The 18,572-nt window shown below is 42.1% G+C and overlaps 1 protein-coding gene and 1 long non-coding RNA gene across 3 annotated transcripts in view; one reads left to right on the forward strand and one right to left on the reverse strand.

The window, feature by feature from the left end:
• LOC132526070 (uncharacterized) overlaps positions 1-16,535 on the forward strand; it is a 32,577-nt gene extending 16,042 nt beyond the window's left edge. For both annotated transcript variants that reach the window (XR_009542441.1, XR_009542440.1), the window contains exons 2-4: positions 1,790-1,912; positions 15,689-15,944; positions 16,407-16,535. This is a non-coding gene — a long non-coding RNA (uncharacterized LOC132526070). The remainder of the gene's footprint in view (positions 1-1,789; positions 1,913-15,688; positions 15,945-16,406) is intronic.
• Positions 294-15,934, reverse strand: LOC132526068 (tripartite motif-containing protein 6-like). Its single transcript, XM_060159820.1, has 8 exons — positions 15,876-15,934; positions 7,417-7,906; positions 6,826-6,921; positions 5,927-6,157; positions 3,405-3,427; positions 1,611-1,711; positions 1,304-1,330; positions 294-1,088 (listed from the first exon to the last, which is right to left on the reverse strand). The coding sequence occupies exons 2-8, from the start codon at positions 7,837-7,839 to the stop codon at positions 526-528; spliced, it is 1,464 nt and encodes a 487-aa protein (XP_060015803.1). The 5' UTR covers positions 7,840-7,906; positions 15,876-15,934; the 3' UTR covers positions 294-525.
• Positions 16,536-18,572: the final 2,037 nt, after the last annotated feature.

An 18,572-nucleotide genomic window follows, 5' to 3' on the forward strand; every position in this document is an offset into this window, starting at 1 on the left:
AGAATAAAAATGACGTGTGATTAAAAAAAAAAATGACGTGTGATTATCTTAATAATTACAGTGACAATATATGTTGAAATTCAACTTTCCACTCAGTACAAAAACTGACATCAAATTAATAGAAGAGAATTTCCTAAATTTGATTCTATACATCAACAAAGAAGAATCTCCACCAAATGCCACGCTTAATGGTAAAATGTTGAGGGAACAGTTCTGAGCTTTCTGAGATGCTCTTCCTAGGTTATAATCTTCAAATTTGGCTCGAATAAAATTTTCCAATTCTTTCTTTTAAAAAAAAAAAGGGGAAAAATGTTGACAGCTACCCCTCACCCATCTCAAGATCTGTAATTAATCTGTCAAGGATGTTCACTGTCACCACTGGGTTACTCAGCTCTAGCACTGAGTAAATGTTCAACAGGAAAGGAGTGAGAACACAGGAAAATCGGAGGTAAGAAAGGAGAAACTGAGATGCAGAAGAGCCTTGGAGTAGAGGGTACGGCTCAGATGGTGGGAACAGCAGAAAGTTCAAGAGCTTGGGCGGCGCAGGGTCATCGGGACTACACAGTTGCAAGGATTAAAATATGGACATAGGGTGGTAGGAAAGTAATACTTAGAGAAGGTGTAGATGGGGAAGCCGTGGTTGGTGACATTGTAAAAGGAGACCGTGCCGGCCTCATAGTCTAAGAACACCCCAATTCGGCGAGGGGGCACCATCATGGAGAGGAGCAAGGAGGTGGACGATTCCTCGTAGGCTCTGTATTCGTGCTTATGATGTAACCCAATCACCCAGTATCCACTTTGAGGCTGGTATCGGGAGTAAACATTCCGATTGTTCGCAAACTGGTTGAAAGAGAACGTAGGTCCCGTTGAATCACTGCACACCCCCAGGATCCAGTCAGTCTTCTTGGCCACGTCTACCTCCCAGTAATGCTTTCCTGAGGAGAAGTGCCGAGAGCCCAGGACACCACAGCCATAATGCTCTTCCAGATGAGACCCAGACAGCTGAGTGCCCACAAATCTCACCTGCCTCCGGTTCTTAGACAGGACGAGATTTAAATTAGCCGTGTGTGGATTCAGAGTCACATCCTCTGTGGGAGAAAGGTACAGCATCAGCAGATGAGAATGGGTATGTGGGTCTTATGACTCTGAGAAGAGGAAGCGAGGATATGGGTGGGAGGAATTGGAGCTAGGTGGTGGGGGGCTGGGTGGAAACAGCAACACCTCATACCTGAGAGTGTGTGTGGGGGTATGTTTGGCAAGGATAAGAACATGTCAGCTCAAAGAGGCCACAGTTTCTACTTACCCCAGTAGCTCTGGACATCTGTCAGCTCTGTAATGATAAAGAGTCAATCACATTATATAGAACCATCAGTCTCAGGTCTGCTGTCTCTCCCTTACCTGGCTGAGAGGTGTGGAAGGGAATTCTATAAGGATGTGAACCGGCCATTTCATTCCCCCTTCAGTATGACCTGCATCTTCTTCAGCACATTGTGTCCCTCCCTCTTTGATCTCTTTCTCTGACACTATTCCCAAATACCAACCCTACATTCTTTTTATTTCCTCTACTACCATGATCCCTCATCCAAACGCTGTTCCCTGAAACTCCTCACCTCTAAACACTCGCAGCATCTTTTTCAGATCTGGGGCTCGAAACATACTCTTCAGCTTGGTGGGGAGAGCTTCTGGCTTCTTCAGGGTCCAGAGCTCACTCCTAGAGAGAACAGACATTATGAATCTTCAACACTGCTAACTTTGGGTGTCTCTAACACCTGTCTCCTTCATCTCCCAGGCCCACTGGTGAACTTCAACACTCCTCCTTGAAGAAAATTAGCATCATTCTGCAAAGACCTCTGGCATAGGAGCCAGAAGAACTGGACTAAAAACTAGCTTCTCACCATCTGTGTACACACTGGTAAGATTTTCATTCTTTTTTTATTGGCTGTGTAGTATCTCTCTCTCTCTCTCTCTTTCATATATATATATATATATATATATATACACACACACACACCACATCTTCTTTATTCATCTGTTGAGGGGCACTTAGGTCGCTTCCACATCTTGGCTATCATAAATAGTGCTGCGATGAATACTGGGGTGAATATATCTTTTGTACAGAATAGGGAATATAGCCAATATTTTATAATAACTTTAAATGGAGTATAATCTATAAAAGTATTGAATCACTATGTTGTACATCTGAAACTAATATACTCTTGCAAATCAACTATATATACATCAATTTTAAAAAAAGTTGATAGGATTTATCCCGCAAAGCCTCATTTTTGTTCCTTTGTTTGGTTTGTTGTGGTTTTGTAAAATACAATAATTTTCCCTTCCTTCTCTGCATCCTAGAGACTGTATAATATTAAATAAAATAATGGCTGGGAAATCCTTTGCTACCTCTAAAAAAGATACAAAATACTTAAAATGTCAGCACCCTCTTAGAGGGCCTACAGGTATCTGTGTTGACAGGCAGGACATCAGGACCTGCTGCTAGGGCTTTCAGAGTATCAGGTGAAGGGCTCCCTTAGAAGAGTCTGCGATTTAGGTCTCAAGGTCTTGCAGAGGCCTAGGGAGAAAGACCTTCAGAACAGCCTCTTAGGATTCTCGGTCTCTGGGAACATTACGCCAGTTGGAGAAAGGAAACGTCCTCACCTCCAAACTGAGAATAAAGACTTCCGAAGGGACAACAGGCTCCATAGGTCATGTGTTCGTGAGGCGCTTCAAGGTACCAGGTATGTGGGCTACTTTAGGGGTCACCTTGATGAAAGAAATTCTAGAGTAGGTGATAGAGAAGAGAACATCTTTTTGTTTCAGGGCCAGAGCCACTCTTTTCAAGACCTCGGGTCTGTATTTTTACTGGAATTGAGAAAAATGGAAGACTGAGGAGAACTAGGTAGCAAGGCATGGCCTGTTCCAAAGCCAAGGGGGAAAGGGAAATTTAAGCAGCTGTCCCAAGAGCTGATTTCTGGACCTTGGAAAAAAAAGCAAATGGGAAATTTCCCTCTGATAAAGTATGTGGGCAAAGAAAATCCCTGCGTATTTTGAGGTAGCTATGAGATACTAGAATCAGGACTGGAAGCAGGTACAGAGGTTTGTGGAAAAGGAGTTCTATCACGAGGTACATGGGGAGTCAGTGATATGGTAATCCTTGATTCTTAAGAACACTACTGTTCCAATTTGTGACCTTCTGCCACTCAAATTCTCCTACCATTGAAACCAAGTCATTCCCTTTACTTTGGGGGACCCCAAATTCTCACGAAAAGCCACTCAAGACACCACAGTCCTAAATCTTCCCTGCTTTGTGATTTTTTTTTCCTTTCCCACTGACCACAAGATAACTCTATGGGTACAGGAGTCTTTTGTCAACCCAAGGGAACCACGTCATGTTCTACACATACCTTTTCGCGACATCACTCACATCCTAGGAAAGAAAGAGACAGGTTAAGTCAAGGGTAATAGGACTTGTCCTCTACTACAGCCTCATCCATGTCCCTCATCCCATTCTCACCACCCCATGATGACAGAGGTAGAGATGATCCAATATGGAGGCCACAAAGTAAAGATAAGAGCTGAAAGCAGACTCTCCCTGAGACCCTATGTAGGGATGTCAGGAAATGATTCAATTCATTCATTAGTACCTTTATTTTTACAACAGAGTGTGTGTGTGTGTGTGTGTGTGTGTGTGTGGTGTTATATATGTACCTCATCTTTTATTTGCCAGGCACTGTGCCTGCTTCTAGATGCTCTCACATGACTAAGTCCTGATTTCTGTCCTCGAGATGCTCACATTCTGGTTGCTGAGGACACAAGGGCCATAAAATGTGGTTGTTTCTCAAATTCCACCTCCCCTAACCCTCTATGCTACCTTTTCTGACTTTGTGTATTTTTCTTGATTTCAACACACACATGTGTTGATGATTCCTAAATCTGTACTTCTGCTTACATCTCTTTTATATACCCCTCACATAAGCCACGGGCACCACAAATTCAAGATATCTGAAAGAAAACTTACCTTTCCTGCAACCATGAGGTCTCTTCTGTTATCTTCCATCTTCCTCAATGATCCCAGCATCCAGTCACCAAATGTAGACAAAGTACTGTCCTAAAAACTACCTGACATTCCATCTTAGACCAAGCCAGTGCATTTCACACCCTTACTGCTCTTTATCATCATCACTGCCACTGCCTGCCTCATTTGAGTAGAATTGTCTCATGGCCTCCGAATTGGTCTTCCTAACTTCTGCTCTATACACCTCAATGCAGCAGAAGGAAAGGCCAATGGTTTGATCTATGTAACATAGGAATAACTACTTTCATGGTATTGGAGCTATTTTTGGTTGTATTTGACAAAAACACAACTCAAACTGGCTTGCATATGTAAAGTGGTAGAGGTGGATCCAGGATTGTATCAATTTTAAGGCATACTTGTAATAAGGAACTCAAATGATCAAATCAGGGTGATACTTCATGCCTCTTCCTCTTAGCTTTACTCTCAGGGTTCACATTTTGAAACTGGAAAGCTGCAGGCTTGCATCCAGCTGTCAAATCTTAATGGGTAACCATGTCAAACAAACATGGAAAAGAGAAGGAGGAAGTGTCTGTGATGGGCAAGTTCTGGAAAAATTGACTGTGAGATAACACTCTAGTTAAAATGACCATTGGGCAGTCATACTAACTAGTGGGTAGAAGAGTCTAGACAGGTGCCTGGACTAGCTATTATATAAATTGATGATCCATTTGCACTTACGAAGCAATTTTTCCAGTTTGAAGAGACTTGTAAAGGGGCTAGAACAAGTGGGGGAAGGAGCAAGCATTAAGGCAACCCAACATCAAAGATGAAGAAAAAAGCAAGAAGAATAAACTGAAGTTGTGAAACCAGAAGCAGTGAATGAGGAAAATCTCCAACAGGTGGAAAATAACTACCCCATGACCCCAATACTAGGGCCCAAGTATAAGTAAAGAAATTATTATTCCACCAGGGAAGGGAGCAAGAGGAAAGCAAGAAAGCAAACAGAAAATGAGGAAGAGCCTGAAGGTTCCAGAAGGTCACAAGGTACATCCTGCTTCAACTTAATAGTCACACTATTCACTCTATGAAGCCAACAGCTGCTCAGATTTCAACCTCAGTTCAAATCTCTCCATCAAATCTCTTTGGATTTGACAGCTTGCACCCACCCAATCCACATACACACACAGACCAGAGCTCATTGTCTGTGCCTCAAAAATCCTGTTCAAACTTCTATTACAACATGTTCAATGATTCTGCCCTAGAGAAGAAAGTGAAGCAAAGAAGGGCTGGTAATTACATAAAAATTCTCTAAGTACTTGAGTTTGGTATGTGTTTGCCTGTGACTAAGCTGAGTGAAAAGCACTTGACCAATCCCAACACGGCATCAGAGACAACGGGTACCTAATGGCCAGTGATTTTCAACAGGGGGAGGGAGGATAAGTTCTCCCCAGGGTCATTTGGCAATGTCTGGAGGGTTTTTTTGTTGTCACAGCTAGTTGGATGCTACTGGCATCTAGAGGGTAGAGGCCAGGGATGCTGCTGAACATCCTACAATGCACAGGGCAGCCCCTCACAGCACAGAATCTTCTAGCCCAAAAGGTCAATAGTACCAAGATTGAGAAATGCTGCAGTAAAACATCACTCGATCTTTTCCATTGTATCAAATGAACTTTTGGACTATCCTTTATACATAAGAAATAAAAATGAGACATTCCTTTAGCATTTGTACTTTTAATTATCCTATGCTTTATCCATGAACTTTGAACTGTTTAATAGGGAAGAGGCACTACAGGGTCAAAGGAAATTTTTTTCCTTCCCCCACCAAGATAAGGAGTCCCACATCAGAAAGGAAGGAAAGTTAGTCTCTCTTTGCCTTGACTGTCAGACCTTGGGCTCCTTTGCGATTCCTACCTGCAGCAGCTCCGTTGTTGACCCCTGACACCGGCGCTCCAGGTCTGAGATGAGCTCTCTCAGGGACTGGCTCTGCTGCATCAGCTCACCCTCAGCTTCTGCGATGATGTTCAGCCCCTTCCTCTCCTCCTCCTCCAGCTTCTTCAGCTGTCGCTGCTCCTCTCTGTCCAGGATGCTCCTCAACTGATCAAACTGCTTCTGGATCCTGTGTCTCTCAGGTTCCATCTGATTCTTCAGGAACATGGAAGAGAAAGAGGTTGCTAGTCTGTTGAGCTGAGGGTCTCCTGTATAAGAGGTTGGGGAGGCAGGCTCTATACTGCTTTCCTGGCAGGTCTCACTGGGGGGGAATGAGCAAATGGGGGAGTAAGTCCTGCAGAACCTGCTCTCTTCTCCTATTCTCCCTTCAGCTCTTCTCAGACCATTGGCCCCAGGCTGTCTTATCTAGGCTTCTGAGATAGAGACTTTGATTCCTAGGTGGGATTTAGATTCCAAGCAGCCTCTCTGGCCTCTCAGGACTCACCATCAGCCTCCCCTTCCAGTTTTCGATATTGAGAGTGGCCTGTGCATGACCTATTTTTCCAAATTTCAGAGCTCGAAACTATAGAACAAGGTCCAGAATCAGGAATTAAGGGCTGCCAATGGCCATGGTTCCTCTCCCATGATTGTCTTCAAAAACCTAGATTCCCTTTGATATGTTCGTTTTCTAACTCCCCCTTCTCTCTCCCTGGCTCTGCACCAAGAACAATACCCTTGTTTGGAAGGGTTGCAGTGAAGGACAGGCAAAGGGAAGCTCTTCTAGCTAAATCAGGGAACAGACAGAACTAGGTCCCCTTTGCCCTCGGCTCCCACATCCTGCCCTGATTCCCGTCCCAGGACACCTTCAGAAGAATCTCTCTTACCTTCCAGGATGCCCTCTTCTCTCTGATAACAGCTGTTAGTTTCTCAGCTTCCTGCTGCTCCTGCCTCAGCTTCTTCAGAGACTCCTGGAACTTCTCCTGGAAGAAACACATCAAGTCAAGCAGGATCAAGTGTCAAATTGTTTCAGTGTGGAGACATGGAATGAATGGGGGAGAGGTTATTATGCTGACCTCAGGAGATGCCTGTCCCGGAATGAAAAACTGAGAAGGTCAAAGTTATCTTTTATAAACAGGGGATAGAAACCACTGGGAATAGGCTGATTCTCTTTTCTCCAGGGGAAAGAACCTGACCATGAACCACTTTAAGTCCTTTACTCTCACTGCCAACATATCCCCTGAACTCAACCTGCCCTGCCCGCTACTGGCCCCGAGCAGCATCCTCCACTCATTCAGAACCAATCATGAGCAGCGAGAAAGAGCTACATCTCTGCTCTTGGCCAGAGGGGCTTTTTCTAGGTTCATCCTCTACATAAATAGGTGGACTACAAAGAAATTAGATTAGAGCATAAAGAAAAGTTAATAATCTACCAAGGAGTCTGTTCCCACCTGCCTTCCCTCCATCTGGGCTCCCACCTGGTACTCCTGGGCCACCTCTTCCATGAGGAACGTGTGGTGACCACGGTGCTCCTGGGACCTCTCGCACAGCCAGCAAATGAGCTTCCCATCCTCCTTACAGAAGAGCTGGAGCTTCTCTCCATGGTGTGCACAAAGAACCACCTTCAGCTGCTTCCCCAAGCCCAACACCACCTCCCTGAGCCTGTCCGCTATGTTGGCCAGGTGCCGATTGGGTCGCAGGTTCCCAGGCTGGTAGCTGGTCTGGCACGCAGGACAGCTGCTCTCTTCTTCTTGGCCAATACCCAACTCCTTGCTATCCCCCGTGATGCAGGCTTGGCAGAAGCTGTGTCCACAGTCTATGCTCAGGGGTTCTGTCAGGAGCTCCAGGCAGATGGGGCAGGTCACTTCGTCCTGGATGTCCACCAGGACTGCTGAAGTCATTGTAGCCACTCTCCTGGCTCCTGCCTGCCCAGCCCTGACTTCTAAGGTGTTTCTTGTGTATAGAATCCTGGGTAGATGGCCAAAAAAAAGGGTTCAGGGTAAGAAATGAGGCAGACAAAGGCAGGCTGACTGTTCTGGATAAACAGGTCAAGCACCTGGGGTAACAAGAGCTTCTCATTCTAACTTCAAGCATGTTCTTTGCCCCTGCTCACATTAGACAGCAATTTGCACTCTCATTAGAGCAATGATCACGGTTTCCTTTTACTCCTACTGGATGAAGGGACAATGATGTGCTGGAGAGAAGTGGCCTTGGGTAGGGCACTGTCTGTTTAACCTTTTCTCAGCCCACCAAAACACATCCTCAATGTCCAAAGCACCAGACATGCTGCTGCCTCAGGATTTTTGCACTTGCTGTTCCTGCTGCAAGGAAGCCCCTTCACCCTGGTATCTGCATGTCTCTCTGACTTCATTCAACTCTCTCCTTACCTGTTTTATCCGAAGAGTTTGCTCTGTCAAGCCTAGCTAAGGCGTGGCCACCACACCATCACTCTCAGTAGACTTACCTGCTTGATTTTCTTTCTCACCACCTACTATGGATCTTTAATTGTTTGAATATTCCCACTGGAATATAAGCTCCATGAGATCAGAGACTGCTTTTGTTCATTATTGAACTAGCTCAGTGTCCAACACACAGGTCCTCAACTTTTGATGAAGAAAACTCTAGAACCTCCTCATCCCTCCATAGATGTTTAGACCTTTCTCATGAGCTCCTTCACCTCTCTTTCACATGGTGCTGGCATTGCTCTCCAGGATCTAATCTCCAAGATCAAAAGTATCATTTATTGTGACGACACGTCTACCTTCTAACAGCTCTTTACAGAGCCCTTTCATCTCTCATGGTCACCTTCCCCAAAAAACCCAAAGAAACAAAAATGACCACAATAAGGTGATGTTATATCTTTACAATTAACACTTGTATAACCAGTTGTGATTTAGAAATCATATTCCCCTGTTTTCTTTATCTCTCATAGGAAAACTCTGAATTAATAAGAGTATTTTTAGCCTCTTGATAAAGAAATAGAGACGTAAGTGACTTTATAAAATCACACATCTTATAAAATCATAGATGTGTTCTAATAAGAACCTGCTGTATAAAAAATAAATAAAATAAAATTCAAAAATTAAAAAAAAATTATGCTTCGAGGTAGGGTCAGTATACCCATTTTATAGGTAAAGAAACCTGGACATGGAGGTTGAATCAGCTCTACTGTGAACTGAGAGTGAAAGGGGTTGCCCAAAGAAAACCAAGAGACTTGTGAGAAGAGAAGGGACAGTGGGCAGGTGAAACAGTGGATGTTTGCTATGTCTACTAGTTGTCCCTCAGCTACCGCCCCTGATTCATTCTGTCTGGTATTATGGTTAGGTGTTTTCATGTGTATCTACCCTCAGATTGAGAGCCCCTGAGAACTATGTATCTGGACTATTTGTTATCATTGTATCTCCTGGAGGACCCAGGACAATCCTCCGAATATAGTATATGCTCAATAAATGTTTCTTGACATTATTGTTTCATTAAACTAGTTTAAACCAGAAAAAAAAAAAAATGTAGAGTTGGCAAAACCTATCATGTCCAGAGTCCTAGTTCAAAGCTCTGTCCTCAAACCTCATAACTTTAACCAAAGACGGTGGTGAAGGTGGTCAAAGTCAGGCACAGACCTGGTGCTTTGGGAGAAGAGATTTCACCAGGCCTGTCCAAAACTCTGTGCCTGTGTGTGGGGGACAGAGGGGACAGGTGGGAGAGTCGACGCCACATATGTTCTAGCGAGAGTTCACAGAAAAACGACCTGAGGCAGAGGTATGCTGGTGGAATGGTCGGGACAAAGAGGTCTTATAGCATTTGGGGAAAGTATTTCAGAATCGCTAATAGGAGAAAAGTATAAAAATGGAGGAAAAAGAGGAATGAAGTATCAACACATGTTATAACAAGATTGAGCCTTGAAAACATTATGCTAAGTGAGTGAAGTCAGATACAAAAGATTACACACTGTATAACTTCATTTACAGGAAATATCTAGAGTAGGCAAACCTATAGACGTGGAAAGTAGATGAGTGGTTGTCAAGAGTTGGTGGGAGAGGGAATGGGAAATAACTGCTAATGAGTCTGGGGTCTCTTTTGGGGGTGATGAAAATATTCTGGAATAAGATAGTGGTGCTAGTTGAAAAACTTTGTGATTTTTCCAAAACAATGAATTGTATACCTTTAAAGGATGAATTTTATGGTCTGTGAACTATATCTCAATTTAAAAAAAATTGTATGAGAGGAAAATAAGAGGGAGAAGCTATCTTGTGACTTCTGGTTCAGAGCTGTCCCAACCCCACAGCTTTTACACAAGGCATGCTGTGGGAGAGGATCTAAGAGTCAAGCACAGTGCTATAGTTGGTATGGGGAGATAACGGTGAATGAAATATATACTCTACGAGGAGGTGTACCATTCAGACTTCAAGCAAGAAACACATCCATTTTTGAACACATAGCAAAGACAATCATCATTAATGCAAGCAAGTATATATGCATGCAGGTGTTTGTTTCAAGGAACAGTGGAAGGTAGAAAATAATCAGAGACCATCTTCTGATCGCTTTTTATGTGAGGTAATGGCTGAACTCTTTACAGGTAGTATATTGATGTAATCCAATCCCACAATAACTCTATAAGATACATTTAATAACACCTATTTTACAAATGTGAAAAGTGAACTTCTTAAAAAGGTATTCAATTACCAAAGGTCTCAGAATGAATAAGTGACAAAGTAAAGGTTATAATCTAGTTTTATGCAAACCTCAGGTTGTTGTCTGGTCCTTAAAGGAAGAGAATGTTTCCTTTATGCCCCCCCACCCCCAACCTGCAAGGGTGCTCAGGTCACAAAGTGGCTCAGCTTTTTTCTACCCACCTCCTGACTGGTGCTTGTCTCATTTTTTGGGCTGCATTGATTCAGCATAATAGTCTCCTTCTTCCTGGCATTTGAAGGCATCCTACAGCTCTTCCTAAGCTATGTGTAGGCTCCTTCTCCAGCCCTGTTCTGCTTCATTCCTGGTGGCACATCCCCAGGACTCAGGCTGCTTCCCTTGCCCTGGCAGGGTGAGGTGAGAAGAGAAGGCACTGACACTGGAGTAACACAGACACAGGTCTGAATCCTGAATTTATCTGTCTCTAGTTCTGGAACACTGGGGTAATTCCTGATCTGAGATGTGGTTTAATGTTTTGTGTATTGCTGATAACAAGTCCTCCCTTATAGCACGCTTGTGATAAATTATCTGAGCCAATGTGTAGAAAAGTCTCAATAAAAACTAGTTGTCACTACATTTATACTGTCATTGCTCTTCAATCCTTCAGTGCTCTGCCCTCTTACCATGAGGAAAAGAGCCTCTTCAGTATTTTTACCAGAAATAGGGATAGAGCAGAGTCTGGTGGATGAATAGCTCTATATAAATATCTGTATAAGAATGAATGCATCACTTTCTCACCCCCTTTCATATCTTCTTCCTTGTTTTGGACCTAGGAGAAAAATCCACTACCTCAATTCATAACAAGATTTAATAAGATGGCATTTAAGGACAATGTGAGAATGCTGGACCTTACCCAGTAGTTTCTGTGTGCCTGGCATAAATAAGGGTCAGTTAAGAAAGCTAGTAGCTTCTCTGACAAGACAACTAAAGATGCTGGAACTAACCCTAACTTTATTTTTTGTCTGGGCTGAATTAATATGTATGTCCCCACTGAAAAACATCTTATTCTCATTCTTGAAAGTTTTCAGTCATTAAATTATATTACTGTTGTCTTAAATCACATAATTTTTTTCTGAATTTTATTTTATTTACTTTTTATACAGCAGGTTCTTAATAGTTATCTATTTTATACATATTAGTGTATATACGTCAGTCTTAAATCACATAATTTTTTAAAGACATTTAAGATTACTTATTTATTTATTTTTACTATTCCAGCATTGAATTACTCATTGGAAGCCATATGCTCCGTTTGCCTAGCTGGAGTCTGGTTTGGGCCACCAAAGAAGAGCCAGCTGACAAATGCACTGCCTAGTTGGAGGCACACTACCCCTGACCCCAGCTGTGACCCTTGTGTACAGGATAGGCCACAGGGTGACTGAGAGCAGATATAATTCCACAGTGTTTCTTTGTCTGGCTCCCCCTGCAAAGGCAGATGTACACTGATGTACAGCTTGGTCAGTGTGGGCATAATTAAAGAACACAAGGTCTGTCAGCTAGGCAGCAGTAGGGAAGGGATGGGGTTAAACGAAGGTGTGCTTTGTTTCGCAGAAACTAACCACTAAGTTGCATAAAGTTCCAAACACCAGATGTTTCAAAAAGGTTACAGTGCGTTCCAATCAACAAGCTATCACAGTCTAAGCAAACAACCAAGCACTTGCTTGCTTGCAGTTTTTGGCAAGCTAGAGAAACCTGCACTACATGGAAGATCATGCCTGCCCCTGCATGAACACGCACGTATCCCAGACATAAAACTTCCCTGATCCAGCTGTTCGGAAAGACAGTACTTTGAGAGCTATCTCCCTGTCTCCTTACTGGTCACAAGTAAGAAATGCTTCTACTTTAATCAAAAGTACTTGGTGTGTCCATTGGCTATGCACCCCAAGTGACTGGACCATTGAGTCTTGTAACAGGTCCTGTAACTGTCACCAATTTTCCCCTCCTGAGTGCGTGGTAGGATAAAAAATATCAAATTGCCTTTCAGTAACAAGAAGCCCTTACAGGAGAAAGGGCCTGAGAAAGTGTCCCAGACTAAGAAAACAGTCTGTGAGATACAGCATAGATGAGTAGGGTGAGTATAGGGCATTGCTGGGGATCGAGTGAGCTGAAAACATGACCTCAATGAATATTACCAACCAAGAAAATGGATGTACTGATATATATAACAAAATAAATCTCAAAAGCACTATGCAAAGTGAAAGAAGCTAGACAGCAAGGATAAGTTGCTGTATGATTCCATTTATATGAAATACTAAAAAAGCCAAAACATTACTATTTGAGATCAGATTAGTGGATACCAGGGCCCAGGGCTGTGAGAAGGGGATGAATTGCAAAGGGACACAAAAAAATTTGGGGGGTGACAGAAATCCCCTATATATATCATGACTGTGTTGTTTGGACAACTATATACAAGTCAAAACTCACAGAGTTGTATGCTTAAAATTGCTAACTTATTAAATGTAAATGATAACTCATTAGAGCTAACAAAAACAAAATAGAAGAAATGCAATGAGAAAAACTGAGGCTTGGCTTTTTTGATCTTCTAGGCACAAGTAATAACTGTTGTCAAATATGGTAGCCACAGGTGGCTACTGAGCGCTTGAAATGTGGCTAGTTGGAAATGAGATATTTTAAGTATAAAACACACACTGGATTTCAAAGATTTGGTAAGAAAAAATAATCTAAAACATTTCATTAATGGATTTTTTACATTGATTACATGTTCTAAATATATTTTGGAAGCATGGAGTTAAATATATTAAAATCAATTTCATCTGTTTCTTCTAACATTTTAGTAAGGCCCATAGAAAAATTTAAATTATATATGTGGCTCTATTATATTTCTCTATTACTTTTCTATCTAATGTTCTACTTGAGATATTCAAGGCAGAGAAGGAATCTTGAACAGAAAAGATTATGTAAGAGTTGATGTCTCTCGTTAAAGAGTATAAAGTTAAGGCTGGGAAAGGGAACGTGGGGAACAGAGTCGGCTAACATTCAGTTAGAAAGGGTTTGCGTAGCCCTGCCCACATGCCAGCAGGGGCTTGACCACTAGCTACTCCTGATCGCAGCCCAGAGGACACAAGAAAAGCCAACAGAGTCCCTGACTAAGGACACATCTCAAGAGCAGTGTGGGTGGCAGAAAGATAAGTCTGGCTGTGTGAGGAGCGCAGATACCAGACCTTAAGGGGAAGAACCTTGAAGATCAAATTAGCAAATGAAACAGGCCAAATTCACGACTAGGGCCAGTTAAATCAGAAGCAGATGCCAGAAAAAGGCCATGCGGTCTGCTAACTAGCCTCACTGGCGTCCAGAGGAGCTCTTTATGCAGAATCTCTAGACCTCACCGAGACCAATTCAGTGTCTGCGCTTTAATAAGATCTCAGGTAATTCGTATGCACATTAAGGCCTCAGAAGCATTGCCTTAAACACAGGAGCCTTCTTCCCAGGTAAATGCAATTTAGGGTGCAAAATAGAAAAGGGGGCGGGTGGGTGGGGGAGGCCAAAGAATGGACTGATATGTAGATCTGAAGCATCTTTTAGAATGAAAGCTCACACCATTCGATATTAAAAGGGCTTTCAGAATAACACTAGTCCAGGCTGGGGCTCAGAATGAAAGTTAGAAATAAGATGGGTGGGACTGCCCCCGAACTGGGAGTTCTAGTGAAAACAGGGTAAAAATCTAAACACGTGGCAACTGCATGCATAAATGAGTTGAGATTGTGCTGAGGAAATAATTTTCTTTTGCCCTTTTGCAGGAAGCACTCGATAAATGTTTGAATTGGAACATACTTTAAATTTTTTTTTAAACTTCAAAAAATCACTGCCTCATGCATTCAAAATTTATAATGATTCAATAACTTTCTAAATTCTTAAAATATTGTCCTGCACAGGTTTTCTTCTCCCTGAGTGTTAGATAATCCATTAACTGAGTGTCTTTTTTTAGGTTAGATAATAAAATTCTAATCATTTTTTTCTGCATTTGTGATATTCCACTTGTAATTCTTAATCGTTTAAACCCTGCTGTATTTTAACTTGTTGAGATGTCAGAAGGAGTCATAGTCTCCTTTATCATAGTGCATTTGTACATATTTTATTCCCTACTCTATTCTTTCAAAAATTGTTTTGATTTTGCATTTTTTAAGGTAGGCATTGAGTTTGTCCATAATAATGACTTAATAATTTTGGGTATTTACTATTTTTTCAGGCACTCTCCTGTGTGTTTAAACTTCTGCCTCAATTAAGCCTCACCAAAACTCTATAATATAAATATTACTCTGTCCATTTTATAGGTGGAAGAGACAAGCTCAAAGAGCTCAAACAAAAGGTGGGGGGTACACAGCCAGCGTCTAAGTGTCAGAGGCAGCGTTTGAACCCAGGCACTCTGTTTGCAGCACCCATGCTCCTAACCACACATTTCTGTCTTCATTGATTGATAGATTAAATGTTGTTGCTAATCTCGCTGAGTTCATTCACAGTGAGGATGAAAAGATAAATTATCTGTATCATGAGCTCCTAAAGGGAAGGGACCCCATTTCTTTTACCGCCCTGTCACTTCAAGTGACAGTAAGTGGCCCAGCCACAGATGGCATACATCTCCAGGTGACCGGCGCACGGAGGCTCCAGATGTGAGGCTCCATGTGGTCAAAGCTCCTCTGAGCAAACCAAGGAGTTTTACATAGATTCTGAGCAACTGAGAGCGCTCACTCGTTTGGTCTTTCTTCTTGAACAACCGCGCACGGCCCTGCTACCTAAGGGGAAATGCACAGCTCTCGGGCCAGCCCGGCCTTTGCACAGACTGAATGCGGAAGGCTCGTCTCCCAGCTCCCTCTGGGAGGAGTCAGGGCCTCCCGGGGCGGGGTGGGGTGGGGGTGGGGGGCGGTAGGATAAACGGTGCTCACTTCCTGGAGCAGAAAGGCTGGAGATGGGGGGAAGGGCTGCTGACCTCTGGATCCACACCAGCCGCAGGGTCTGCCATCATTCCCTATCAAAACTTTCAGAGCTGCCTCCCCTACATCCTTCAGCTTCCAGAATCAGGGCTTCATTATCACTATCTTTACACAGGCTACTCCCAGCTCCAAAGGTGCCTCTTCTGTACTCTCTTCCTGAACTTGAGTCAACTCAAAACTGCAGAGGTCTCCCTCGCCCTGCCTCCACCCGCGAACCTCCCAACCAACCTGTAGGGCGCGTCAACCTCTGAGTACTAGTGGGGACAGCGGTGGCTGGCCAGAAAACGGATTTGCTCACCAACCTGGAATCTGTATCTTGGATCAGAGCCGAGGATTTACAGCTGCCGCAGCCTCCACCAAAGCAGAAAGGCGTAAGGGGAAAGGGGCGGGACGAGGGGGGAGGAGATGCTGCTGATTTGTCCAACGCGGCATTAGGTCCTGCACTCCAGGGCCCCGTCCAGGGTCAAGAGAGCTGTTCCGCTTACCTGATGAGCTGAAAATTCTGAGGCCTTGGAGAACACCTGAAGGCCAGGGGTGGCACTTGTAAATTGTCTTAACTTTAGCTTTCCGACCTCATGTCAGTGTTAATAACACTGAGAATACACCTGTACCCCATATTAAAATACCAATTAAAATGTCTGAATAAAAAATATCTAAAGTTATATGAGTAAGGAAAAATAACCACTGGCATTATAATGGCATGTCTTGCAAAAAGATCATTAAAAGTTATCAATTTAAAATTATGAATATAATTTAAAATTACATTACAGATATAAGCTTATATCTGTGATTTTAATCTATATAACTGAGAGACTGTAAATGTTTGTTCTTAGGTCCTTATGAATACATGCAAAGCTTATAAAGCCCTGGGAACCTTAACTATAGGGTTTCAATAGCACGGCACCTCTGAGAAAAAAGTAAGGCTAAACTTCCTGCCCCAAGGAAATTGACCTGGTCTGTGAAGGTGAGCTGTGGGAGGAGGGCCTGGACCTCCAAGGGTGTCCAGATGAAAGTCAGGACAGAGGGCTGGGTGACCTAACGTAATATTTTCAGGGTTCATCTATGTCGTATCTTGTATGAGTACTTTGTTCCTTTGATGGTTGATAATACTCCATTGCATGGATTTTCCACATTTTGTTTATCCATTCATCAGTTTTTTAGACATTTGGATTGTTTTTACTTTTTGGCTATTGTGAATAATGTGGCTATGAATTTTCTTGTACAAGTTTTTTTCTAAACATAGGCTTTTTTATTTCTGTTGGGTGTATACCTAAGCATAGAATTGCTGGATCTTGTATTTACTTTTCTGAGGATCTTCCAGGCTATTTTCCAAAGTGATTGTACTGTTTTGCATTCCCACCAACAGTATAAGAAGGGGTCCAATGTCTCCACATCTTTGCCAATACTTGTTATTATATGTTTTTTTTCTATTATAGTCATCTTACTGGGTGTGAAGTGATAGCTCATGTTATTTTAATTTGCATTTGTCTAAGGTGTTTGCCTAAGGTGTTTAATTTGCATTTGCTTAATGGTGTTTATCATCTTTTCATACACTTTACTATCCATTTGCATATCTTTTTTGAGAAAGGTCTATTGGATCCTTTATCCATTTTTTAATTGCGTTATTTGTCTTTTTCTGAGGTCTTTCTATATTCTAGATACAAGTCCTTTATGAATTCTGTGATTTGTAAATATCTTCTCCCATCCTAAGGGTTGTCTGTTCATTTTCTTGATTTCATCCTTTGAGGAACAAGTTTTTAATTGTGATGAAATCCAATCTTTTTGTCACTTCTACTTTTGATGTCATATCTATGAAGGCCTTGCCTGATCCAAAGTCATAAGGATTTACTCCTATTTTTTTTTAAAAGTTTTATAATTTAGCTCTTACACTTAGATCTAGGATCTATTTTAAGTTCGTTTCTACTGTGTGAGATAGAGGGTCAATTTTATTCTTTTGCATGTGGATATCCTGTTGTCTCAGGACCATATTCTTTCCCCATTGAATTGTCTTGACATTGTCAGGAAACCATCATTAAGGAGTTTTGTGTATGTATGTGTGTGTGTGTGTGTGTGTGTGTGTGTGTGTGAGAGACAGAGAGAGAGAGAGAGAGAGAGATGGTAGGGGGCAGATGAGGAATGACATGTTTTGAATGTCTAAATGTTAAGTGGGAAAAGGTCACCTGGCAGCCCTGAGCAAGTTGAAGAGGTCTGGAGCTGACAAAAAATGCCTAAATCCAGGACGAGTAAATGGCTAGTTATTGCTTTTAGTATGGAGGAAAAGTTGCTTAACTAGATGCTACTGAGTATAGATAGAAGAGAATAAATTTGTTAATAATTGGTTTTCTCTTCATGAAATTGGTGACAATATGTAGGTGGGGATTAAGGATAAGTAACTCTAGATGTACTCCCAGGTCTCTTACTCTCACATCTCAGTGAAGGACATTAAGCAGAAAAAGTATGTTAGTTAAGAGATGAAGAATACAAAGAAGGAGAGAAATGAGCTGAGCAAACCAACTTTACTCCAATAAAAATTAATAAAATAATCTTAAAAAAAAATAAACAGAAAAAAAAAGAAATGTGATCTGATATTCAAGGGAGCACATGAAGAAACTTATTTCTAGGGAATGTTCCTTGAAGGAACAGAGCAAAAAGCCAAGGCAAAAGCTCAAGGGAGCCTTGATATTAGAGAAGACCAGTATCTAGGTCTGGGAAGGAAAAGATTCAAAAGAAGTTTGGTATCTAGCACAAGAATTAGCTCAAAATTCATTTCATCAAAAGGTTTTTTAAACATGAGGATGAATAAATCAAAGAGTTGGTAATCAATTCCATTCAATACAACTTGCATTTCTTTTCTGATTTGTATTTCTCTTAAGAGACCAGCGACTCCAAAATTCCAAGTCAAAAGTTACACTGCAGTTTTTAGAATATCTTTTTATCTTCAAGTTCTCCTAACAAGTTTTCCTTGATCTTTCTTATTTCCTTCACCCCACCGCACACTT

This window comes from Lagenorhynchus albirostris, chromosome 9 (assembly GCF_949774975.1).
Source record: "Lagenorhynchus albirostris chromosome 9, mLagAlb1.1, whole genome shotgun sequence".
Taxonomy (NCBI): Eukaryota; Metazoa; Chordata; class Mammalia; order Artiodactyla; family Delphinidae; genus Lagenorhynchus; species Lagenorhynchus albirostris.

Coding starts and splice junctions, on each gene's coding strand:
- LOC132526068 (XM_060159820.1), bottom strand. CDS start 7,839: ATGACTTCAGCAGTCCTGGTGGACATCCAGGACGAAGTGACCTGCCCC. Junction 1,712..3,404: donor GTGAGTGATGTCGCGAAAAG/GTATGTGTAGAA, acceptor TGTTCTCTCTAG/GAGTGAGCTCTGGACCCTGA. Junction 1,331..1,610: donor GATGCTGCGAGTGTTTAGAG/GTGAGGAGTTTC, acceptor TTATCATTACAG/AGCTGACAGATGTCCAGAGC.